We start from the raw sequence: 26,846 nt of genomic DNA on the forward strand, positions 1-26,846 counted from the left end.
TTAACAAGTAAATCTACATAAAAGCTTTCTCTGAAAGTGATTACTTAATATAACAACCAGCTGTCTCTTAATTCTTGCTGAGACAGCCTATCTTCTCACCATTATTCACAGAGGGGGAAAAAAAAGGGAAAAAAAAAAAAAAAGCAGCAAGCCTGTTTTGTCTATAGGTTAAGCAAAGCTTCAGAGAAATAATGTTACTTGACAGACAGAGACGCCAAGTGCTTTTTTTATTTTTTCCTTTCCTAACCATCCCATTCATTTCTTTACAGTAAAAAGAGCTCTTACTGCTGGGGTCTAAAGAGGTAATTAGTCATTAACCCCTTAAACCCCAATCCCACAGCTTTTTGTACATCAGCTACACAATCGAATTGCCATCACTTTTATGTTAGCAGTTATCAACACAGGATCTGAGCGTCTCCTCTTCAATTCAGCTGGCCTTGTACTCCAGCTACGTGACCTCACACAGAAAAATAATTATCATAGGAGAGCATTAGTGGGCACCAGCAGAGCCTCCAGACTGGGAAACTGGAGTATGGGACCATCCAGGCCTGCAAGGGTTGTATTTTTTGACCCAGAGATAGCTGTGGCTTGAATAGATGGGTCTGTCCCACAAAGTCACTCAGGAACGTTCATCTGATTTAATTAAATGCCCAAATTTATGTTAGGGCACATTAAACTTCTGCATGGCCAATTTTATTCAGAATTAATGTAGCCTTTGATTCCGAGTTAAATTGCACAGAAGAGTTTAATAAGAGGTAACTAATGGGTTTCAAAACGAAATTTCGATTCATCTTCCTAGAGGCTACTGGGTTAGCCCCGGAGGGATGAGCCCTTACAGAGACAAGAATCTGGGACAGAGAGGTTTTAGGGGGAGTTTGTCAATGGGCTACTGAAAAGGAGCAAAAAGGTACAATTTTTTAAATTACCCTTTTAGTCTTCATGTAAATCTTGAGAAGGGGTGATTTTTTCACATTTGTTATCAAGGGTGTCCTCTTTAATGTCAGGAACGGCACTGCCTCCTGGGATGGAGCACGGGGTCCCTTGACCATCATCTCATTTACAGGAGAGCAGGAACACCCACACTTTCACCCACTTTAGGAAAACTTTTCATTGCTGTTTTTTGTTTAGTTTTGGGATGGGTGCAGTCCTGACCTCCCAGACTTTGCAGGAGGATGCCTCCCCCCCTCTCTCCCTGCTCCTTATTATACCAGCAACTCCTGGATATAGGTGCAGGCATATAAGGAGCGAGGCAGCCGCATGGGCATGAATCACTGCCTGAACAGTCCCCCCCCACCGTCTTCCGAGGAAATGGGAATGGAAAGCACTGGCAGAATTTTAGCTGACCTGCTAGAAACAGTTCCATCATGCTGTTTAACAGGAAAAATGGCTTCAGTCTGCAATTAGGCATGGCTCTGATTTGTAATAAGGAATTTAATGGTGCCTCTCCCAGAGGATCTAGGAGAGTAAAGAGGAGGGGGTGAGAGTCGGAGATACCTAAATAGTTTAGAGATTATTTTTAAAATCCCTGTTCAGCAGAAGCTAGCTAAAGCAGAGTATGAATTGCTAGCTAAACAGTATTTGCTTAACAAGACACTTATTTGTGCACATTACTGCTATTAAGTAATCAATACACCTGGGTGCAGGGCTACACACAGTTTATTGTTCCTCCCCTTGCTTTGCTCTGACTCAGCACTGAATCTGTATGATCGTGCAGGTATTACCCAGGCAGCTAGAAAGTTTCTTGTGATAAATAGTGGTGTAGCCAAGAAAAAAAACCACATCAGGGATATTTTTCTCTGTCTGACTCTTACAAGGTTGTTTTTTTTCTATTTAACTAGAACCTCAGACTGGTGCTTCTCTGCAGTCCAACTCTTTGCACCACCTACTGCCTTCAGGAACCCGTCTAACAGACGTTTCATCTTTCAGCATGTTCACACCTGCACAATTACCATAAGTGGAAGAAATTTCCTCTATTCTTCAGCAAACAATGGAAAGGATTGCATTTACCTTTCTGCTCAAAACCAGAAAACGGTTGCTTTCAGAGCAGGTTATGAAAACCCCCACATCTCAGGTCAGGAAAAGTTTGTGTCACACGAAGGCGACCATGTGCTGTCGTTCCCCACAGCCAGTTAGTGAATAGAGCTGAGATAGTCCTGTCCTAGAGATTCAGTTTTCTTCCTCAAACAGATTCTAAACCATAGCATGTTTTCCACTGCAAAAGAAATAAATTTTCAAGCCTAAAAATGATGCAGCTCAGCTTCTCACCTGATTTTGTGATGAGATGAGATGCGCTTGCAACCCAGAAAGCCAACCATATCCTGGGCTGCACCAAAAGAAGCATGACCGGCAGGTCGAGGGAGGCTATTCTGCCCCTCTACTCCGCTCTCGTGAGACCCCACCTGGAGTCCTGCGTTCAGCTCTGGGGGCCTCAACATAAGGACATGGACCTGTTGGAGTGAGTCCAGAGGAGGGCCATGAAGATGATCAGGGGGCTGGAGCACCTCTCCTATGAAGACAGGCTGAGAGAGCTGGGGTTGTTCAGCCTGCAGAAGAGAAGGCTCTGAGGAGACCTTATAGCAGCCTTGCAGTACTTAAAGGGGGCCTACAAGAAAGCTGGAGAGGGACTTTTTACAAGGGCATGTAGTGATAGGACAAGGGGTAATGGCTTTAAACTGAAAGAGGGTAGATTTACATTAGATATAAGGAAGAAATTCTTTACTGTGAGGGTGGTGAGACACTGGCACAGGTTGCCCAGAGAGGTTGTAGATGCCCCGTCCCTGGAAGTGTTCAAGGCCAGGTTGGATGGGGCTTTGAGCAACCTGGTCTAGTGGAAGGTGTCCCTGCCCATGGCAAAGGAGTTGGAACTAGATGTTCTTTAAGGTCCTTTCCAACCCAAATCATTCTATGATTCTATGATTTTGCCCTGTGTTCAGCTACAGGCAGCCAGCACACAATTAGAAGCAAGCAATCCTTGTGCACCAGCGCGTGATCCAGGCAGTAATCGAAGACATTAAGAAAACTCCCCTCCTGACGCAGTACCAAACATAGGTGCCTAGTGGGACTTTCACCCTGCTCTGAAGCATCCCTTTAGGCCTGAGCTTAGCAAGGTGAACCCAACTTACTCACTGATTCACTGGAACGAATAACTGTCTAAAATTAGGAACATGCTTAAATGCTTTGTTGGGCTCAGGCTCCTGGATTAACTGCAGACTTAGTCTCTCCCGGCACTGCACTCAACAGCGAGCTCCTTCCCACTCCATCCCCACCCATCCGAGTCTTCGGGGAATGTTGCCATGGATTTCCACAGGACACAAAAGAGTCCATATTGGAAGAACCCTGTTAAGGTTGCTAGGCGTAAATATTGACTTAACGGCTCTTCCGCCTTTTTTCTTTTTTAAGAACAGATTTGTTGGCCATGGCTGGAAAAATAAAATGATGGAGTATGCATGATTCACTCTGGCACTCACACAAACATGCAGATCAGTTGGCTGGCAGCTCGCTCCTCTGTTAGCAGAACATCGCTTCTAAAATGTGTCATTTTGTTTTGGCAGCAAGAGCGTCCAAGCCCACAGACAGAGAGATAAAATCTCCTACCTTCCATGTACTTCACATGAGGACTGCTGACCTTCCCCAACACAGAACATTTGATTAATACTTCCAACAGCTTTTTAGCTGAGACACACAGAAGGACTGTCAGGAAGCTGCAATCATTCCACGCTAAAAGCCCAGCCCAGAAACCTCCCTTCTTGCACCCACTCTCCTGGGTCTGCTGACACGAGAAAGGACTGCGAAACGAACTGCAGGTAAAACTTTTTATTTGAAAGTCTTTTGAATAAAGGCTGTTTCACAGACAATAAATATTGAGACAGGCACTAAATATTGTGACAGAAAGTCACACGGAAAGTCAGCAGCAGAAGTGAGAGGGGATCCAAGGGGTTTGGTCATTGGATTCATGCTTTCATCACCAGGTTCTACTTCCTATAGTACTCCATGCACAGACTTTTAATCATTAATTTAAGAAACATTATTTAAAATATGACTTCAACACATGACGTCATTCAAACCCTTTTCCATATTGATTCTGCCAGATCTGGATGATTTGTCAGGACTGGCAGGGGGACAAACCTCCACCAGGGCAGCCTGAGGGTACAAGGTATATGTGATACTTGTGTGTACCAGTCCTGGACATGGCCAGCACAATCTTTGACTGTCCCTAAAAACCCGCTTACCACACAGGGGCATGAGCAGCTCACCTGAGAGCTGCCAGAGGCTGCAGGGAGTATATTCAGGATTCCCCAGTAGACCCCCGTTTGACATACAACCAGGGGAACTCAAGAACAGTTGCATTTCACAGAACGCGGCAGATGTCTGCCAGAAAGCAAGTACCTCGTCAGGAGGAAGACAAAGATCTAATGATTGAATATAGGAGGAGAAAGTCCAGTGTCAGACAAGAGATCCTTCTCTAAAGGATCACAAGGAGTTTGCTTGCATTTCAGCTAGGCAGCGTGTCCTTTGGGACTTTTTAAGCACTCCCCAAAGGCATAATGCAAAACCAGAAAGGGAGACCAGATCAACACATGCGGATATTTATATTTGCTTTGCATCTATCCTCTGTGGCTCTACAACTTCCTCTTAGGGAACAGGGACCAATTCCTCCTGCCAGGCATCCTCTGTGCACATCCCCTGCAGAAGTGGCATTCGGTACATGGCATGTTAAGGCTGCGGCACCTCACAGCCACGCAGGGCAGCCCAGGGCTCTGGCATCCTACCCACTAATTAGACAACACACAAACTAGCCATCCCCACTCGGTATTAAGCTACCAGAAACAAAAGCAAGGATACTAGGTACCTTTGGAGCTTAGCAACAGCTGCTCAGGATCCACTCCACCTCTCTCAAATCTATTTTTACTGACAGCTTTTGAAGCAGAGAATTCATTGAACAGAGAAACAAGTTGATATTCCCTCTCCTCAACTGTAGGCAGATCCAGTTTGTTATTTTCTGAGCGTTTCCTTGGTGGCACATACAAATTCAATACTGTGTCTGCTAGCAAAGATGTCTATTTTCAGAATAAATACAATGACATGCAAAGTCTGTATTAGCAACAGCTAAGTAGAAGACACCAGGAGATAAAAAAGGAAAAATCTCTCTTAAGGTCCTAATGTGCATAGGACAAGAGACCGAGTAGATCTAATTGTACAAAATTAAGGAATTTTCCGCCCACTCACTCTCCTGCCCTTGCAGCTGGAATAGCACAGCCTGGATGCTGCCTCCTGGTTTCTCAGGAAATTGTTTGCAGGGAACAGAAACGTTTCACAACGCAGAAGCAAGAAATAACAATTTCTCTGCTTTACTAGCTTAGGGTCAAGGCTGATGCAAGGCAATCCTTACTGCGTGCCAGTATTGCCGCTCTTATACCCACACATGAGTATCAGGGGACAAACCCATATAGACAAAGACTATTTCAAGCTGCCAGTTATTGGCCATTATTACCTGGTTATGGAGATGGCAACAGCTGAGCTTTATGACAGGTTCTCAATAACATTACACAGCAAGCCAACATGCTGCATTTATCACTGGGTTTACATTGTACTGACCTGATATGGGTCCAGCAACAGGAAGGCAACTGCAACAAACGTGTGTAGCTGTTTGGAGCCCCACTGATGTACCTCCACTGAAAAGGATCCCCTCTGCCTACTGAGATGGCCAAGTTTGCCCTTGAACCTGCTCCTTTGGCTTAGGCTGTCTGAGCATTTCGTTCAGAAGTATCTAGTTAGTTTTAAAGATTTAGGATCAGTTTTGTCACATGATGCCCACATGATCAGTCACCAGCTTCTACATGACCAAGAGCTGGGGTAAGAAGTCCCATTAGGGACAGCAGTGCAGCAGGAATCAGAGTGCTCCAGTCCATTGTAGACTTCTATATAATTGTACTACCTTTAATTCAATGAGAAGAGAAGGTACTTTTAGAAATTTAAAACAAGTTACATGGACCAATCCTAAAGTGACCAATCTCTTTCCATTTCCTAGAAAGAAAGTCAAGGGTGACAAGTTCAGATCCAAGTGTCTCAAGTCAGGTGAGATGAATCCCACCTCCAGGGCATAAGATGAGGAAGAGGTAAGGATCAAGTCTCTCATGACTACACTGAATTCACAGCAGTCGTGAGCTGACTTTTCCTTATCCATGTATTCCAGCCACAGCCAGGAAAAAATACACACCATGGACAACCCTGATAAAATAGAAGTTGCCTTCAAAATCACTTCGAGAAGTGGCAGAGGTACCTCTCCATGGTACAAGTTACCACCATCTCCTATAACAATCCATAGTACGCCATAGTTTTAGAGCAATTAGCATACAGACTGTTTTAAGCACTTGGAAATTCTAACCCTGCTCTTGCTCTCCTCAAAGCCAGTGACCCAACTGCTGGCATTATAAGTGGATAGGGTCTTTTTATGGCATCATAGGCTTTACTCCAGCCTTACTGCTCTTCTTTCCCACTTTGCAGTCATCTGGCTGTATTAATACAAAAGAAAACCAGAGCATTTCTCAAAACATTTTCAGCATCATTTAAACTCAGGTGATTTTGTCTGCCTGTGATGGGCTGAACAATCCGTCAGTCACACTCGTCAATCACTGTTCCTGCTCCTTAAATGCAAGAGTCTAATTGAAGCGAAGAAGCAGAAATGAAGGTGTGATACTTACTTTCTCAGGACTGCGATTTCATTCTCTATGCTGCTTTCCTTTCCCTTCAGTGCCTTCTTGGGAATGCACTTGACTGCAAAGAGTTTCCCACTCGCTCTCTCTTCAGCCAAAACAACTTCAGAGAATGCACCCCTGAAAGAAGAAAAGAAAAACCCCGGTTTTAAGTGATGCCTTTTCTTTGGAAGCTGTTAACTGAAACATAACCATCAAATATAGCACTTCTGGTGTCTTTTGAAAGCTGCTCTTGTTAATCACAGCAATGGCATTACAAGCATCTTTCTTTGCCTTTAAAAACATATGCAGACATTCACATTCACGCAAAACATTAAAAGCTTACGAAATACAACAATTTTAATAAAGAACCATAGTCCAGCAGAGGTATGAGCAAAGCTTGAAAATCAGAAAGTACCATTCCTGCACACAGGGGCATGGACCATAGTCTGGCTGCTGATTCGATGGATGATGTACTTTTCCCCTTCCTGAGGTTTTTGGAGGTTTAATTCACATAGCAGCACAAGGTCCCTAGGACTAAGCACCTCACCAGTGCCAAGAGTGCTCCCGGTTCCTCAGTGACCACAAGAGGTCAGGGCCTCCGCTTTGGTCCTCCCTGGCAGCCCAGAGCATCTCCTCACCGTTGGCTCAACCCTGACTCAGACAGGGAAGCAGCGTCAGAATTTCTCTATGTACACGGAGTTATTCCACAACACAAACTGCTGTGTGTGTAATCGCTAAAGCCAAAGAATCGGATTAAATCACAAGTCCAAACGTCAGCCTTAATAGCAGCCTCCCTACAGTTACCCCAGAGAGGATTACACAAATAAAGAAACTTCATCACAGCAGCCAGTCACTAATTGCCAAGAGTGGGCAGTGCCTCTCCTTCATTAGGTTATTCCGTAACAGTGTATTATTTCTTGCACCCTCATTGCTTCCTCCAAAGCATCTGGACCTTACTGGGGAGAAGCCAGGAAAATGTTACAGTCAGTGCTATATACACTTTTTTCTGTTCTCACGCTGTTTTCTGAGCATTTGAGCATCATTCAGACAATGCTGGTCTGAACAGACCTTTGCTCTGGCATATTGGGGCCACTCTCATGTTCCAGTGCTCGTTACTGCTTTAGCAGTGAGGTACTGGGCAAGACAGAGCATTGGCCCGATGCAGAACAGCAGATCTTTGTTCCTATTCACCAAAACCTCCTCCCGAAACACCCGCTTCGTCCAAGAGCAATCAGAGCCAAGGACTTGTCTAACAAGATCACAACTGAAGGATCCACCAGCTGAAAGATCGTATTTTATTTATACAAAATAAAAAGCAGGACACTTTCCTTCATTTTTACACACCCACACCCCCCCCCCCCCTTCAATAGATTATTCTGCTTTTCTACATAGCTCTCTGTGAAAAGAGCTCGGGAGCAGGCTGAGCAAACCCAACCATGCTCCAGCCCACTCTTAAAACGTTAATGTTTGATCACAGCCTCATTTGGCTACCACCGACTTTCTCTGACTTTCATTCCCCACAACTGCTGCTTATCTAGATGTTTGCGGATAAACAGAAGCATTTCCTTTCCTGGCCAGGCTCTTCCTTTTTAAGTCATGGACTTTGATGACACAGCCAAGTGGCTGTGACCTCACCAACGGTTCCTGAGTTGCAAAATGACTGAATGAATCATTAAGCCTGTGGATAAGTGGATAAGCAAAAGGAAGAGGCTGCTGCTTTGGAAAGAAAGCCCCTGTTTACCCAGAAACACTTTTGTAGTCAGCAGCGATAGGGCAATGGCGACAGGAAGTTTAGGAGTGGATGAAAAGAGACTTTTGCAAACTGTTACGGCGGATGTTTGACAGCTTGTCTACATGTAGCAGTGACCCTCTGAACCAAGAACGTTTCGCCTCACTTTTGCCAAAAAGGACAGACTCTGACCACATTTATGCCACTCCAAGTGCAGGAACGATTCACTGTTTTCTGCTTTGTGTATAATCTATCATGGCATGTCAGAGCATCACGGGCTCCCATTTAGAGTCCACACAACTGATCCTAATGGCTTGTGCAATCAAGCCATCCAAAGTGTTTTTAAAGACCTATTCTTTGCTTTCCTACTATCAACAGACCTAGTCATTTGATTCACCAAATGAGGTTTTCATCCTGACCCTCATGCTTGGGACAGCCAGACCAGAACTGCAATAAAATCCTTTTACTGGAAAGCCCTAAGACCTCTCAGTGCTTATCAGCTTCGGTTGCAGACCAGGGTGCTCAGGAACTCACAGGACTGCTCCCAGCTATATTTCATGAACCCCTTAAGCCCCATCTGCTTCAGCTTTCAACACTGCACTTCACTCCAGCTGTGTCTTGAACAAGCTTTTTGCCTTCAGTTAAATGTTGTTAAAAGCAGCGTATTCATACCGGTCGTTTACTGATCACACAGCCCTCCCAGTGTTTACGATATTATAAAAACACAGAGACCTCCCATCCCAATCTGGATGTCGTTGCTGTTCTCAGACAACAAAATAAAGGAAATCCTTTTATATCCCTCTACCCAGTAAAGCCAGCTTTGGGAAACACCTCTATTTCAGCTGGCTTCATCATTTTGCTGGAGTTCTTTCTCCACTTACCAGGACAGCCATAGGGTTCAATGGTTGGAAACAGCCTCTGTGAATTTAAATGAAATTTTTTGGGGAGCTCCAAGATACACATAAAAACCAATACCATATCTCCTTAACAACCTTTCTCATTAAAGCATGAAATAAGCCAAACCTCAGCTAAAGCTTTCGCTCACATGTCAACCCCGGGCACTGACAGGGCCCTTTTTTACATCGAGTTTTATATGAGGCCATGGCATAAAATTGCTGGTGCTGGGAAGAGCCCCTGGGAAACGAGGGGAGAGCGCTGGGGTGGATCTGCCAGGAAGACAGGAGGGAGATGCGAGGCGGTCTGCACTATCCTGTGCACTATATACGCTCCTGTGTTCACAGAGCAAGGGGTAGGGGGGAAAGCAACAAGTCAATGGACAAAAGAAAGATAAGTGAGATAAGTGAAGTGCGGGAAAGAAAGAGAAGGGAGGGAACAGATGCAGATAGGGATCAAAGAGTTAAACACAGACTGAGAGGAACGAACGGTATGGGGCAAGAAGAAAGAAACAGTAGCAGGGAGCATCAGCAAGGAAAAGGTAGCAAAGACACTCCTGGAGGCTGCTGGAGTCAGGGGAGAGTCAGAAATAACAGTGAATAGGTGGGCAAGCAATTATCATAATTTCAAACACGCAGCTGAATTCATCCACCCTTAACAATCCCGTCCAGCCTCCACTAAACTCCTCTTGATTCATGCATGAATAGATAAATACCAGAGAGAAAGTCAGAAAGACAAGGCTGCTCGTTTTCTTGCTAACAGTGATATATCCTACAGCAAATTCTCTGCCTCCTCAAAAAAGTTCCCCAGAACTACTGACTTGGCAGGCTTGCTAAAGAAGATTTTTTCCCCCAAAGAATTAATGTGGCCTTTAAAATCAAGACATTAATGAAGGAAGCAGTTTATCTCTAAGAATTTTTTAATGATTCTTTAATGAGGGTGAAAAATTAATTGTGTACAAAGTTCTATAAAGATGTTTGGTTTTGGAAAATGTTGCATTTTACACCACCAAAGTGACAGGACTTTTTGTGAAAAGGACATGCCTTCCATTAAGCATCATCAAGCAGTGTTACACAATAAAAAGGAAAAAAAAAAGATACAGAAGATGTTGGACAACCAGAATGCTACACGTCTGCAGCTCAGACAGGGCTCTGGATTAAAACCACACCTCTCCTAGGAGGTACTGCATGGTCTTTATAATGACACGATATTCCCAAGACCTGCCATTTGTAACCCATATGCCAGTATCTCCATGGTCATCACACCGAGCCAGAAAGAGATTCAGAAACCTCTTGGTCAATCTCATATTTTGAATTATGAGGTTTTATCTGAAATTTCATGCATGGGAAAACACAATTTCTGGGAAGGACATAAGCAAACAGGGACATTTTTTATTCTGCAAAATACCAAGGAAGGTGTTTACTCTGTGAAAATATTTGGGGGAGTTTTATTCTCATCCTCCCCCAGAAAATATGGTCCAAAAAGTATTTTCACACTCTAATACAGATTTTTTTTTAAAAAATAGGGACAAGAGGTTAATTGGATAAAAGTTATGATTTTAAAGGTGTCTGCAATGGTTGGGATGTCCCATTCCCTTCAGCTGGGAAAAAGGTAATTGCAACCTTTCCAACATGCCTGGGGACCCAGCCTTCGCCTCTCTGAAGAGGGGCTTCAAAACCCTTCAGGAGCTTTCGTCATTCTGCCTGGAGATTATAGCAAACAAATAAAAAAAGCATCTTGGTTTTGAGGAAGTAGGACAGCGGTGGAAATGGGTAAGCAAGAAACTTCTGCAAAATTAAACCACCTTTAGCTGCCGAAATGTGTGTGTGGCAACAACCTATTTTTGAAAGTTTTGACCATGTTATCATTTACTCTAGAGGATCGACTCTTTTGAAACTTCTAATTAAGGCATGGAATAGTTTAATGATCTAGATCATTTTTATATAAATTAGGAACAACATAAGAGAAAAAAAGATAGGTTAAATGACTCGATGAGTGACATTGAGATAATGGCAAATTCTAGAGGGTGGTTGAGATGTTCTGACTCCTCACCCCTTTGCACACATCTGGACCATCCAGCATCCTATGAGATGCCGATCTTTTACAGTTTTAATTCATTTAAATTATTTCTTATCTAGTTATTTTCTTTAATCTAGATTTAGGATTTCAAGATTAACATTGGAATATGAACGGCATTCATACCCAGACAGACTGAATTTTCTATTAGAAAACAACGGCTGCAAGGCTCAGCTGTCCTGCAGATCAAAGCAAAATAAAGGACAAATAATTTTTTCCTTCATCTCTTTGAACTATAATCTAATATGAACACTTAATTTCTGAAGTACAATGGACAACATATACTGTGACAGCAAATCTGTTCTCATTCATCAAAAAAATTGCTGTCACAAAAATACTGACAAAATGAAGACAAAGAGTTGATGGAGGGATAAAACTTAATTTTTCCATTTGCAGAGACCTCCATGTTGAGCAGTTTTCCACTGCATTAGCAGGTGCTCTGTCATACTAAATCAACAGACATAGTCAGGAAACAGATTTCACATCTTTGGGCTATGTATAGCTAATGATCTTAATTATGATACAGTTGGCTTTCTGTGTGTACTTTGCCCCAGCCAAACCATGGAAAAAAAATAGCGAACACTCATCGTCTGAAAAATATACCATGTCCATGGTGAAGATCACCCTGAGATGGGAGACCGACTGCATCAAAGTGAGACCAATCAAATCAAAGAAGGTCATTTCCGTAGCGTGGCTTTGGCAACAACACACCAGTTCTGCTCCTTGACTCCCCAAAGAAAGGTGAGTTTGAACTGCACTACAAACAGAGGCAAGCATGTAAGAAAAAATCTTCTCTGGCATTTTCACAGCTTTTCCCATGGACCTCAAGGAGTTAACTGTGGGATGAGCTAGAGCTCTGTGTAACCAGCACATACCAGGGAGATTCTGGTCCCGCAAAATATTTTTCTACTAAGCCATTTTTCTGCACAAGTAATTTCTTTTTATTAAATTTTCTACTCAGTCATTTCTGTATCATCCTCACTGTCCCAAATTCCAGACCCATCCCAACATAAACCCAAACTAAGGCTGGAAATAAAGTTTTTCGCTCCAAAGTCATGTCCATGAATGTCCTGAGGTCTGTGTGAAAATGAATTTTCAACGAAATTTTCAATAGCTCGGTGATGTCTGAATGCGAAATTAACAACACTGAAGCGCAGAGGGTGTTTTTACCCAGTCAAGAGCACAGGAGAAGGCTTTTGGGACTGTTACAAGTGATACAGAAGTCAAATATCCCTACACATTCCCAAGAGCTGAATATAAATTTACGGGAAAAGAAACACACTTCCTAATCCGGTTGCAGCCATCTATTCTTTAGAGGACAAATGCTTTTTCTAGCTGTTTTCATTCATCAAACACACAGTTCCAACCCTGCAGCCCCTTCTATGGCAATGCTTCCTCTGCCTGGGCAAGAGCAGAACAACCAGGATCGCTGTATTAACACCGGTATTTTTAGCCTCACTACTCATTTAACTTCCACTAAGCCACCCAGCTACAAATGAAAATGCTGTTTTCTACCTTGGGGCCCGGTGAGTGTCTGCTGTAACACCAGACATGGCCCTGCCCTGGGCTGTGTCTGACCCTGGTTCCCCTCCCCAAGGCTGATCCTGATCCCCACCCGCAGTGATGTCCCCCATCCCCACGGAGATGCCTGATGCCCGGGGCTGGGACTGCTATTACCCATTATAGATGATGAACAGCACTTTCAACTGTGCCAAAATGCTGTTGCTATAGCCTGATGGACACTCAAACAACAATGACAAGGGGCAAAAATACTTTTTGCTGGGTGTTCCTGTAGCAAGGAGCTCCTTTCTGGACCACTGACATGTTTCTCCATGCCCTCAGCCATTGCCCCATGCCAATACCCTCAGCATTTTGTCCAAGCTAGAAGGTACATTAAGACCATCGGGGTGTTCTGACGAGCAGCCTCTTCCCCACAGTGCAAGAGGAGCCCAGGAATCACCATGCCCAGGGTTGGGCAGCACATCCCCAGCTCCAGACTTCATCTCTCCAACCACCTTGCTGCTCCCCCTCTAACATAATTTTTGGGAGAGAGGAACCACGTCAATACACAGATCTCTGCTGGGACTTACAGTCACGACCATAAAGAGCCACCCAATAATATCATACTGCAGGTAGAGCTTCTTCTTTCCCCTCCTTATAAACCAGTTTGGTTTTCTCCCACCATTACAGGGCGACTCACTGCAACAGAATGAGCAACAGAAAGCTTTTATCTTGCGTAGTCACCAAAAGTGTTTGGATTTGTTTGGATTTAACTTCCATTTTTTGGGGGTACTATTATCTACAATTACAACAACAGCTTAGTGTTTTGACAGTTTTTGTCACCAGAGTCAGCTGCAAGAATTTTAATGCCAATTTGAGGCTTATCATTTCTTCTTTTAGCTACTCAATATTTTATGTTCTCAGGGGGGAAAAAAAAATCCACAAACCAAAAAAAGCCACCAAAACCCCCTAGAATTAAGATTGAAAATCCATGTCAGCTACTTAAAAGAAAGCTCCTTAGAGGAGAGAGACTTCTATGAAGCCAGAAAACACCAATTTAAAGTTGCACATTATAAAGCATGAAATTATGACAATATAGTCAAGGTGGTTTCCTTAACACCCCTGCCTCTTCCCCTGGACCACCTTCACCAGAACACAACTACCTCCTTAATGGGCAACAGTCATTTTCACCCAAGGAAAAATTGCTGGAAATCATTTAAACTATTCTGTAGTTGAAATTAGTTCTTTACTCCAGGATGAATTTCAAGTTCACAGCACGGCATGGCACTACCACCAGCGCCCCTTGTCACTAAGAAACTCCCTTCCCTTCCTTCAAACGTGATGTTGTGAGGGATCAGCAAAGGTGCCACACTGCTCCCTTGCACCCTGAGCACTTCTCCCTGCCCACCACCCGCAACGAGCCAGCTCAGCTCCCACTTTGAGGGCCAGCAGGGAAACACCAAGTCTGAGACCTGTGTTCCAACACAGGCAGGAAAGTGGAGCACCGCTGGGATGGCTTCCAGCCATGTGGATGGGAAATCCTGCGGTGCTTGGGGCACTCCAACTCATACACCAGCAGGGTGAAGGCATTGAAACACATGGCCAAGGAGACTCCCAGGTAAGAAAAGCCATTACGTGCAGAGCAGAGCGAGGCGTACGGGCTTCAGTGCCATAAAACTTAGGTTCAAAGATGAATAAACCACATAAAGCACAGAAATTAAGCCAAAAAGAAAAGTTTCTGCAGAATCTCTTCCCTTTCTGAAATGAACTAATTTGTTTTAGCTGCCTGGTGCATGCTAATTTAATAGGATGCTATGCAGTCTGTTCTGAGACAGTGATGCATGGATGCTAAAAAGGGAAACTGGCCCAGAACAGATCCCCAGTCATGTTTGTTATTACAGTCCTCTTCTTTCCTGAACTGTTTGCTCCTTTCTGATTAATTCTGACCCCTATTAGAAAGGGAAGTATTGTCTTTAAAGGCCTATTACATTTACATTACATCCTCCGTGGCAATCACAGTAAAGCTATCCAGAATCAAAAGCAAAACATACAGCTTTCTGTATTGAGCTCTTCCTTCCATTATACACTTCACAAATGAGCTGTTAAGCAGTTTAGTTTCTCCACTGATGATCACGTTCTTTCCAAAGTGAATATTTAAGTACCTTTTTTCCACTTTCATCTTATAAGACAAAAGGAGCTCATTGTCTCCCAGGGTTTATCTGATGGCAGCATTCTCACAAGGAAATAAGCTTTCTTCTTCTAATAATGACCTCAAACCTTTCTTGAGGCATAAGTGATCTCCATAATTTTTTTCAAAGCATTTCCCTGTTCTGACATTGATATATTCAGGGTCTATTACAACACGTCTGATTTCTGGAGATCTTATCTGGCCATGTAAGGCAGATCACACCAATTTGAAAAAGCATGTTTCTTCTTCTTCCTCCATACAGAAACTTAAGAAAAGATCTGGCACACCATGGCGCTCTTCAAGAGCCTGGATCAATTAAAGAACAACTAGATGACATTACGTCTTTTAAAGCAAAGCAAAGCAAAGCTAGTGCAGACACTATAGTTTTGCTTGCAACAATTCCTATGTTCCTTCTAAAGAGAAGGTCTTTAGTTACGATGAAACTACCAACTGCCTAAAGATCAAATAACTTTGCAGTTGTGTCTAAACCATGGGAAACTCCCATTTAGCCAGGAGTTTTTCCTAAAGGTGTCTGGACCTTCACAAATCCAAGTTGCAAAAGTCTGCACAGCACCTCATTCCTCTGGGTGGCATTTATCTCTTTACAAAACAAAGCCAAAGTATCAGTTCTGGTAGTCCTCCTCAGTGATCATAAGCAAATGATTGTATTACTTGACTTGTGATTTTCAAACACCAACCCTGTCTCATGAACTGTATAGCCCATTCTGCAGATGAGGGACCTGAGGAACAGGAACAACATGGACCTTAAAAGTTACTTAACTTTAATTTTTTAAAAGCCGGGAGTTTTGCATAATCTAAAAGCGCACACTCCGTTTGTACTCAGAGAAGCATCTCTAACAGATGATTACATCCCATCCAAAAATATATTGAGGGCATCACACTGTGATTCTGTAGGAATCCTTAAACCCTGTCAACCAAAAATCCCCTGCTCCATTTGCTGCCTGACTCTGGTCAAAGAGATCATCTGAGATGCCCAGACATTAGCGCCGAGATGTCCGTCAGGCAGCTGCAATTAAGTTAGATGACTTCCAGCCTTAGGATCTGGTCTTGCTTCAAGAGAAAGCAGAGTCTGACCACCCAGAATGAAAGTCCTCTGACCACAACATAGGTATTGTTGACATCTAAGCTATTCCCCCATGGCTCCTGTTACAGCCAAGAGATGGCCAATACAGCAGTGCTGGGGTAACTATCTAACACTGATCAGACGAATCACACCCTAAACACATGTCTTGATCTTCATTGAGAGCAAAGGGACCCTAGGGGGAGCGATGAAGATGTCCACAGTGTGGACACTTTGAAGGCTAAGGCAGACAAATCTCCTCCCCAACTCATAGAACCTGAGTATGCAGAATAACCACATATTCAAAACAAAAGTAGCATTAGGACTTGTGAGGCTTCTACACCCAAGATCACAGCACGGTTCCTGCCTATTCTAAGGACAAATTTAGATTAGTTAATCAGACCATGAAACCCAGGCACATCTCCTAGGATCTGCCTTTTCCAGTTTAATCCTTTAGATCCAATCTACAGCCCCCAGTCAGGAAGCACTCCGCGTGAACGTGATGAGCAGCCACCGAAAGAGGAGGCCACAGGGTTCAGAGCTGTCACAAGCACAGCTGAACAATTCCCATTGTGCAAGAGCCCTTCTGTGCCGCTATGAAACTCTAATTGGCTTGTTCTCATCCTGTTGTTACCCATCCAGCCAGTCCTGCATATCTGTTTTAAATATTTGGACTAAAAATGATGTGTATTTTGTATCCTCGCCCACTCCAACTTGTAGCTTAGAATTAAAAAAAAAGAAAGAGAGAGAGACACAATTCAGTACAATGGAATACAAATTGTTTTGTAGCTCAGAACTGAACTCTGGTAGGAAAAGCCACTGCAGGATATCCAGAGCTTCATCTGCCGCCTTACTTCCAATAGCCACCTCTTAAAACACTAGAAGAGTGTTTGCTTTCCTACTCCCCAGCCTCTTCACTCATGTATCCACATGCGGCTTCATGTCTGAGCTGAGGTACATTAAGAAATCTTAGCAAACTGGTTTGCCTAGTAACCGGCAAGCTTGTAAATAAACATTTTGGCAAAGATTATTTCAGTGCAACTGTATACAGAAGTTACCAGGCACTTCTGAAACTCACAGATACTTCTGCAAAAAGAATTGCCACACACTTTCCATGTGCGCAAGCCTCAGTCATTCTCATTCAAATCTCAGTGCAAAAAGGGTTTTCCTTTCAGCTTCTGTTCACAAGGAGTTTCTCCATGGCTCTATGTTTAAGGTGCTGTGTTGAGACTATTGAGGTTGCTCATAAAATAGATGCAGCACCAGCACAACTTTCCTCCCATAAACTTGTTGTCATGAGCCTCTACACTGCTCTGAAGGAACATTTTTTGATGTCACAGAGTTATACTGGGACTGGCCAAAAGGAAATTCCCCGGGAGATGTAAGGAACCAGAAGCTGCACCAGCTTCCATCCAAACCATGCCCAGCGAAGCATTGACCCAGACGAAGCAGGGAGCATATGAGGCCTGGCAACAGAGGTCCTCTGGGTTTATCCCATGCTTTTAACAGCAGAGAAGGCCAGTTACACATGCAGCAATCCCACCCCCTGAGGATGGGAGCCATCCTTGCCTTCTGCTGCCTTGCCCATATGATGGTAGAAGACAGCATCATGAGGGAAGGAGTCCCTCCAGCATGGCAGACCTGCACCAAAGCAGCTGAGCCCATTAGAGAATTGCAGCAGAGAAAAGGTGCTGGTGTTTCCTGCATTTCATCTGAAAGGAGGACAGACCTCCCCACTCAAAGAGTTGAGTCTGGTCTATGGAAGCCATGAGTCATTGAGCTGGTCCATGGAAGCCATCAGCAGTAAGACAGATATTGATATCTCTGTCATATCGTCCATAAAAAGGCTTTAGATTCCTGGTTTAATAGCCACCGGGTTAGTCTTCATAGAAAACAATCACTAATCTATTTACCAGCCCTGCTGGTAAGGAGATGAAGACTGAAGACCTCCAGATCTGCCTAGGCAAGCTGCTGCTACTGAGCTTCTCCTGACTCACCAGAACCATGATAGACTCTGACTGCCCGCAGCTTCAGCACACAGTACAAACACATGCCAGTGCTGGGCTACTCGTGCCTCGGTCTTCACCTCCCATTCTCCAGTGAGTGACAGCACAAGAGGAACCATCTCAGTGCCCCAACCAGCTCACAAACACCAACCAAGTCAACTGCTGCATAGGGATGACCTTCTGTGTTGGAAAACTTCAGCAGAAACAATCTGACAGCAACGCTGATTCCCTTTATCTGAAATGTAATCATAGCACATTATATTCTCATAATACAACGACGAGTTTCCTAGGAGATGACTGCCACGCGCCCTACCTATTTTTAAAAATGAAATTTCTCAGAACTCATTTCCATCACAGGTTGACATGCTACACACACATTGACAACCGTCACCACCGTGCTTCTCAGCCTTTATGCGGGTCCAGATAACCCAGCTCAGGCCTTGGACGGCAGGTCTGAGCAGTACCATAACATGCCGATGAGCTGGATGAGGGTGGGGAAAGGGGAACACAGCTCTTCCGACCTGACAGCAATAACTTCTGTGTTTCTTTGGACGCGGTTGCATAATTTCAAACATGAATAAAAAGGAAGCAGCATATTATCCTCCCAGGTGACACGCATCCCAGAAGATGAAAGTGCCCCAGAAGGATTGCATGAGAACACTGGCAGAGTGACAAGGAACAGGCAGGATTGCAGGAATCTCTCTCCCAACGCACTGTAAAGGTTATCTGAGAGCCAGTCCCCAAAATACTGCAAGCAGCAGGCCACTGGCAGTGAGTTGAGGAGCTAAGCTGAGCCTGGGCCAGCTGGTAAAACCTGCCACAAGTTGCGCGTGGTACAGATGTGCTGTGGTTGGTATGCCAGCCCACAGAAGAGACGGGCTGCAGAGTATTCAAAACAGGTTAAAAGTTGATTGAAGAAAAAAAAGCTAGAAAGATTGCAGAAATCTGGCCTCCTGGGGAGCTTCTGTTTATTGTCATCAAAAGGTCTTGGAGGGGAGGAAGGGTTGGACACTTAATCCTGACAGCAAGTGCACAAGTCGATCCCTGGGGTCATTTTAGGAATAGATCAAAATGAGACAGTGTCTCTCCCCACCATGATCAGATGGGGAGGTTCACTACGAAGAAATAAGCTTTGAGTCCTTTAAAACATGACAGGTCAAAAGGATGTATGTGAAACTGTTGGAATAGCAGAAAAAGCATGATACTTCCTTGGGAAAAACAGTTTTGCTTTCTGCTATGACTAAGAGCCTAATTTGATTAGAAACTTTATGCTCTCTTTGAAGCAAAGCCCTTTCCCCATTAAAATATTTCCATTTCTAAGTGAATGAGAACTCATTCCAGGCACATGGAGACTTGAGGATCCTGAAATGTAAACTCACATGGCTTGCTCGTGAAATGTATCCTTTTTACCTGGTTAAAGGAAGACATGAAGAAGGCAAAAAATGGTCAACAGGGTTAAGTAACAGGGTCTCTCCAGTCCAGGGTCTTTTCTTTAGTAATAGCCCTTAACAGTTATTTAAAGAAAGAGTGTAAGAAATGGAGCTCATGCAGCATAAGACTTCCCCCCACCCCGTTTATCTCCCTAGTCTCCAACAGTCAGTGATCCAGAAAAGGTATCTCTATTCAAGTCACAGTTGCATTGACCCATCATGTCTTAGCTACCTATCCTCTACTAATCTGTATAATTCATTTTCTTCAGCCCATTTACACTTTAAATTTCACAGTCTCCTGTAGATTTGAGCTCCACTGAGTACAAATTATATGAGAAAGCAGTTCTTGTCTGTTCATTTTACATTTGCTGCTCGATAATTTCTTTCCATAACTCTCTAGTAAAACACATTTTAAATATATTAAGTAACCAACTGCTATCCCAAGTCACATAATGGGTTTTAATCACAAATATACTGAATGTTTTTTAAACCAGAACTAGAGAGTGGTGCTAGAAATGATCAGCAAAAGGAATCTGCAAGAACTGGATTCCCCTTCACTCTCCATGGCAAGAAACTCTTGACCTATAGTAGGATATACATGAGAAAAAACTAAAATTCTTAAGAAAGGAGGTATAACCTCTTACATGGTGCTAAATCTTCAGTGTCATGTTTAATTTTGAAAGAACTATAAAAATGAGGAAACTTGTTAAACAAGAAATGAGAAGGTCCTAGGAGACAGAACCAGAAGAGTTAAAACTTGCAGGAGGCATAAGGACTATTTAAAAACATTGACACTTGAAACTCAGAACAAATATATACCCCATGTAAAGAAACTAGAAACAGAGAAGTCTGGCAGGCCAAGCAGCTGGGCAAGAGAAACTATGAGAAGTAAGACAGCATCCTCAAAATCAGAAGTTGTGTGTCCAAATGAGGAAACAAAAATGGATTTTAAGTTCTAGTGGGTAAAACATAAGAACTTCAAAAGGCAGGAAAAAGCATCTGAGAACAAGTGGCACCAGGCAGGAAATTCAATAAAGACTATTTTGCACATATCAGAAGCCAGAAGTGTGCCAGATCGCCGATGGACCAGGAAGCAATCAAGTATAGAAGCAACATGAATAAACCCACATGGCTATAGCAAAAATGACTTTTTTGGCATTCGTGCTCACTGCAGAGAGGTTCAGGGAGGTTCTTACACTGGAAACCTTCTTTACAAGGTTGGTAGAAGGGGTTATAGACTGGACTGACCCAGCTATTCGAGGGGAACTTAGGCGTGAAACTGCTGGAGCTCTAAACATGGGCTGAAGTCTCTCCCTTAAAGCTTTATGGGTACCCAAAAATTAGAAGGCAGCTTACGTGTCACCATTTTTAAAAAGGGATTCAAAGGAAAAATTCGGGAATTACAGGGAACTCCAGATTAGTAAATCTGACATCAGCTGGTCAGTAAAAAATATAATGAAGAAAATCCCTCTGGCAAAGGATAGAATTATTGAACACATGGAAGAATATGATAGATTGAGGAAAAGCTAATATGGCTTTTGAGAAGGGAAGCCAAGCCTCATAAACGTACTGGAGTACTCTGTAGGGGTCAACCTGTATGCCGATGAGAAAATCCTGTTGACGTATTTTACTTAGATTTCAATGGGGTGCCTCAACGCAGGATCTCTGAGCAGAGGAGCCGCTAGGGGATAGGAGAAGCTTCTTGCATGGATAAAGAACTGGTTAAAAGGCAGAAAACAGCAAGGAATATATGGTAAATCCATTTAATATCCAGTGTTAGGGATTACTAAGAAAGCAGTTTGCCACTACCCTGAATGCTTCGTGCTGTTGAGATCCCTCTCCTTGCCTGCAGGACATGGCAGAACCAGGGAGGGCAACAGGGATGATCAAAACTATGAAACAGGTTTCAGCTGGGATAGAGTTAATTTTCTTCCTAGTAGCTGGTACAGTGCTGTGTTTTGGATTTAGTGTGTGAATATTGTTGATAACACGCTGATGTTTTAGTTGTTGCTAAGTAGCGCTTATCCTAAGTTAAGGATTTTTCAGTTTCCCATGCTCTGCCAGCAAGCAGGTGTGCAAGAAGCTGGGAGGGAGCACGGCCAGGGCAGCTGACCTGAACTAGCCAAAGGGGTATTCCATACCATAGAACATCATGCCCAGTATATAAACTGGGGGGAGTTGGCCGGGAGGGGCGGATTGCTGCTCGGGCATCGGTCAGCAGGTGGTGAGCAATTGCATTATGCATCACTTGTCTTTTCTTGGGTTTTATTGATCTCTTTTTTTTGTTATATTCCTTTTCATTACTATTATATTATTATTATTATTATTGTTAGTATTATATTTTACTTCAGTTATTAAACTGTTCTTATCTCAACCCACAAGTTATACTTTTTTTCCCGATCCTCCTCCCCATCCCACTGGGATGGAGGTGGGGTGAGTGGCTGCGTGGTACGTAGTTGCTGGCTGGGGTTAAACCACGACACCCCGTTATGAGGAATTACTGAATCAACTGGGACTTTTCAGCCTGGAAGGGACAACTGAGGGGGACAGAATAAAGCTCCGAGTGGAGCAGGGAAGGTGATCACTGTCCCTTCCAACACAAGGATGAGGTGATAGCACATGAGGGTAGCAAGGACCCACTTCAAAACACTTCATCCAGCTTCCTTCCATAGGACACAGTGGATATTAACAAGGATTCAGAAAACAACTGGAAAAGTACTGCTGATAAAAATCATCCCAGACCACTGAAGACACCATTTGTGTCTCAGAAAAAGCCTGAACACATCTCACTGAATGCTAGGGGAGTACTTACAGTATTATAATAATTACATTATTGTTAAACGTTGACCTATACTTTCCTCCCCAGACATCTGGCATTGGCTGCAGGGATGGGGGCACTGGATGAGCTGCGTTTTTGGTCTGACCCAGTACAGCTGTTCTTATGGTCGATCAATGCGGTGGAGCCAGCAGCAGCCAACAGGAGCTTATGGGAAAAAATGGGCATGCAAAATGCACGGAGAGTCAAGCTCATCACTGAGACAAATGGGAACTTCTTTAGGGTTAACCCATCGCAAAAAGCAATGAAAAGTGCATGTAAAATACTGTCTAATTCCAACAAGAGCATTTTCACCTAAGTAACCCAGTCAGGACATCTAGTAGTGAAGACAACCTCTGACTTCAGAGGAATTAAACTAGCAGAGAATTATCACAAGAAGTCCAGGGAAAACACCGCTTTGAAAGGTGCATCACATACCCATGGAGGAAACAGCCTTTGTAATCTTCTTGGACTGATCTTTCTGGAATAAATATAATCCCTGCCTTCCTTTATTCTTGTTTTAAATGAATCATATGATGGGTCTTTTATTGCCACTGCAGATAACAGTCATCTCTTCCTTGCGGGATTAGAAGGTAACTACCGCTAATTAAACTAAAGTTCACATCCCAAGACTTAGTTATAACATCTTAAACGGCATGCAACAATTTTCCTTTGCATCCTTTCAGCTATAATAGCCCAAACCCTCAAAATTTCTCATGCATTTATCCTTACGGGATTAGGCAGTGCCGTCCCATGTATGAAATATGTGGGAACTAGGGCAGGGAGGGCATAAAGCAGACAAACCCCGGGTCCCCCCAGTCCAATACCCATTACTCAACTGGAAGACCATCTTCACGTGCTGCCAGATCACACTGCAGACACAGCCTGTTTTCACCCTAGACCTTTTGCTTTAGCCCTCCCCTCCTGTATCACAGACTGCTGTCCCCACACGCACATCATCCACAATAAGGGCTAAAGCTTAGTTCTTCCTTGGAAAAGAGATTCACTAAAAAGCTGGCATCATCGCCTCCCATCTTGCCACGAAAATTTAAAATTTCAGAAGTCTTTCTTTCTTCTACATCACACACTACTAAATCTGCAGTAAATCAGCAACATCATCAACCCAGCGAGTCCGACAGTTAAGTAAACTTGTTCATTGGACCCCCATGTTTGACAATGAACCTATTTTCCTAACTTTAGCAGTGTAAATACACTTTGGTTGAGCTGTCATCAGAGTCTTTATAAGGAAGCAAATCTTTTCTCTTTGTTGACAAAAGCCTCGGAGTAGCATTTATCATACACAAATGTTAGCAGGTGTTCATATTTAACTTGTTTTTGTGGATTTTTTAAGCCTGAGATGCATATAGTGATTGAGAATTACTGTTTATTCATTTCTGTGTAATAGGAGAAGCAGCATTTAATCTGTCTCATCCATATTTAATAGCTCCAGGCACAACAACCATGAAAGGTCTATTTTTCTCCCACTAGGGAAAATATTATTATTACTACTACTACCATGACTACATCTATATTCTGAAATTATTCATCCCCGGCTTTCTATATTATTTCTATGTTATCTGTGGGCCAGGTCCTTTCCTGGTACTTACCTGAGTTACTGCGCTGATGGAGCTATACTGATTTACGGTACGCTGAGTCACATCAGCTAAGGACAGAGTTAATTCAAACTTCTTGACAATATAAACCAGATTGAATTTTGCTGCCCTGAGGAGGGGCAGAAACCCTTAGGAAGCTACTCATTTGCTGCTCCTGCTGTTACCAGGAAGGTGGTTTAGGGACTTATCTATCTGGTGTCTTTTGGAGTTTCACTCCTGTCCCCCAGGATGAGCTCCACCACGTCTATTTTCATGCTTCTCAGTCTTGGCACACACACAGGGTAAATGGTGGGGCCAGGGATGGTCTCTAGCTGCTGCTCCGCATGTCACCTATGCCTAGAGCAGACCCCTGCTCCCAAGGTGGCATGTAAATATGAAGGATGGCACCTAATTTCCCCCCAGCATAGCAGGGCAGCTCAAGGTCTGTTCTGACAGCTCAAGCAAAGCCCAGGCTGTGCACTGCCCTGTCAATCCCAACCCCAAAATGGGATGCAACCCCAATAAACTAGAGGCATCCCTTCACGCATCATCCAGTAAATCACAAAAGCCTGAACTACTAAATGGTCCAGAGTGTCATTTATCTAGTTAAGCAGAAAACAGAGGAGGTACAATCATGCAAGCAATTTTTTCCCTTCCCAGTGATAAGGGAGGACCTCAGCGAGCTCCAAGGAAACCTCTTCTTCCTCACCTGAGCCTGGACAGCCTCCAGCACACCTAACAAATGTGCAGTGACAACTCCAACCGGAGAAGCAGTTAAGACATGGATTTTTCCGGCTATTTGTTCCTGGGAAAAAAGTTCCCTGATAGCATGCCATTAAAATGTTAATCATAAAACTGCTGAGGGCCCCTTTCCCCGGGAGGTCACTCGTTCAAATGCAGCCAGTGTCAGCAGTCCCTGGCACGTTACCACAAGGCAGTGTTTACCCAGCGAGAAACAAATTTGATAGATTCGACCCAGTCACATGCCACAAAACCCATGAGCACGGACTGAGCCCGGGCCCTTGCAACAGCAGCGCTGCCAGGGAGCCGCAAACACCCGGGCGGCTTCACCCGGGAGGTTTGCCTTTCCCAGGGCAGGGCTGACAAGCGCTGGCAGCACAAGGGAGAGACCTGGAGCAGTCACCAGCAGGAAGCTTTATGCCTCCAGAGTTGCCTGTTTAGTCTTAACTCCAATTCAGGAAGGGAAAAATAACCCCCAATATCCCCCATAATAATTTTTTTCAGCCTCATATGCCTAAAGAAGCTAAAAAATCCCATGTTAAACACGTTCAGGGGCTGAAGGTCATGATGAGAGCAACAGCAATGCAGAGGATATAGAGAGAGAGACACACATCTTTTTTTTCCTATTACTTGTAATTTGGAGATAGAACAAGATTGGAGGGAGGAACACACGTTATCCCCTTTCCTCTGCATGTGTAGTTCTCATTAGGGCCAATTAGGATGATAATCACATCTGAAAGGAGGCTACAAGCCAACCTGTGTGATAAAAGCAGAAGTAAACACAACTCCGGTGAGCTTAGGGAACATACGGTTTCCCCTGCCAAGCTCGGATCTGACTCGATTCAACCCGGAAAGCTCAGCCTTTTGCGACATTATCTGGGAGAGCATCCCACCTGGGAGGGGACGAGGTGGTAGCGTGGGCCTTCAGGGACCCACAAACCTGTCCCCTCCGAGGACTTGCCCAAGTAATAGGTCTCAGCATGCAGAAGGAGAGAAATTAATTGCTCTTTCTAGTGTTTTCTCCATACCTAGCATAAGGCATCTAAGATTTCTACATTAAGAATCGATACGTTGCTCGGGGTGAAGTCAAAGAGAAAATCTCATCTGAGTTCAATGAAACCAGGCCCTGCACTCACCTCTCTAATGCCTTTTCCACCCTCCCTCCCCAGAGCAAACTGATGAGTGCAATCCTAATGGGATCGTCTGGGCGAGTTTTCTGCACATCAGTGTTACCTATGTCATCCCCGTCTCTAATATCTGCGATGCTTTCCCCATCCCAGCTGCCTCCCAGGTGACTCCGTGCAATTACATTTCTAATTGTACTACAATGGTGCTCTCTCTGGGATGGTACACGGCTGTTTAATTTATAAATGTCAATTTGGAAGCAAAATACAATGAAAAATTACCCACATCAGACACAGAGCAGTTCCCACTTATGAATAGGTAAGAAGGCAACAAAAATAATTAAGCACTTAACAAAGAGAGAGGATGAGGGAATGCAGGAAACCCTTTAATGCAACCCTTCCAAATGTTACACGTGCTTGATTTTGACCTGTTTAAATGGAAGGGGACAGGTAGCTGAGTGGCAGGTTTAATATCGGACATGACATTGCACAGTCTGTGCCTGTTTGGGAACCTATTTAATATTTAAATCTCAATTAACCAGCAGGACTGGCTTGACATTTAAAAATCTAAACAAAACACTTCAAGTGTAGCTCTTTAAAAAGCATCTGTAAAAGCACCTTCTTATTCCATGAAGCTGCTCATTCTTTGCATCCTGAATAACAACTCGGGGGGGGGGGAGGGAGGATAAAAAATTAGAATTTGTTGATTTTTACCCCCATTCTCTTTGCATAGTCAGTCCAACTAAGCAAGACTGGGCTGAATTCTGTCCCGCTTGTATGTCACCAGCAGAGCAACTGCAGAGATATCTAGCTAGTTCTGAACTAGAAAAATTTTGTTCTGCAGGAGGAAAAATCAGCTCATACCAAGCCCTGAATTGCCAAAGCTGCTGCTTTCAAACTATCTTGTCCTTTTATACAGCTGATCCCAAGTGACGTAAAACATGAGAAGAGGGCAGATGCCCAGAGCACCGGTCA

At 43.7% G+C, this 26,846-nt stretch overlaps 1 protein-coding gene across 2 annotated transcripts in view; it reads right to left on the reverse strand.

Annotated features, from left to right (window-relative positions):
* Nucleotides 1-26,846, reverse strand: part of CAMK1D (calcium/calmodulin dependent protein kinase ID) — a 230,884-nt gene that overhangs the window by 122,201 nt on the left and 81,837 nt on the right. For both annotated transcript variants that reach the window (XM_050900482.1, XM_050900475.1), the window contains exon 2: nt 6,702-6,833. In XM_050900482.1, the coding sequence (XP_050756439.1) occupies nt 6,702-6,833 (132 nt within the window). The remainder of the gene's footprint in view (nt 1-6,701; nt 6,834-26,846) is intronic.

This window comes from Gymnogyps californianus, chromosome 1 (assembly GCF_018139145.2).
Source record: "Gymnogyps californianus isolate 813 chromosome 1, ASM1813914v2, whole genome shotgun sequence".
Lineage (NCBI taxonomy): Eukaryota > Metazoa > Chordata > Aves > Accipitriformes > Cathartidae > Gymnogyps > Gymnogyps californianus.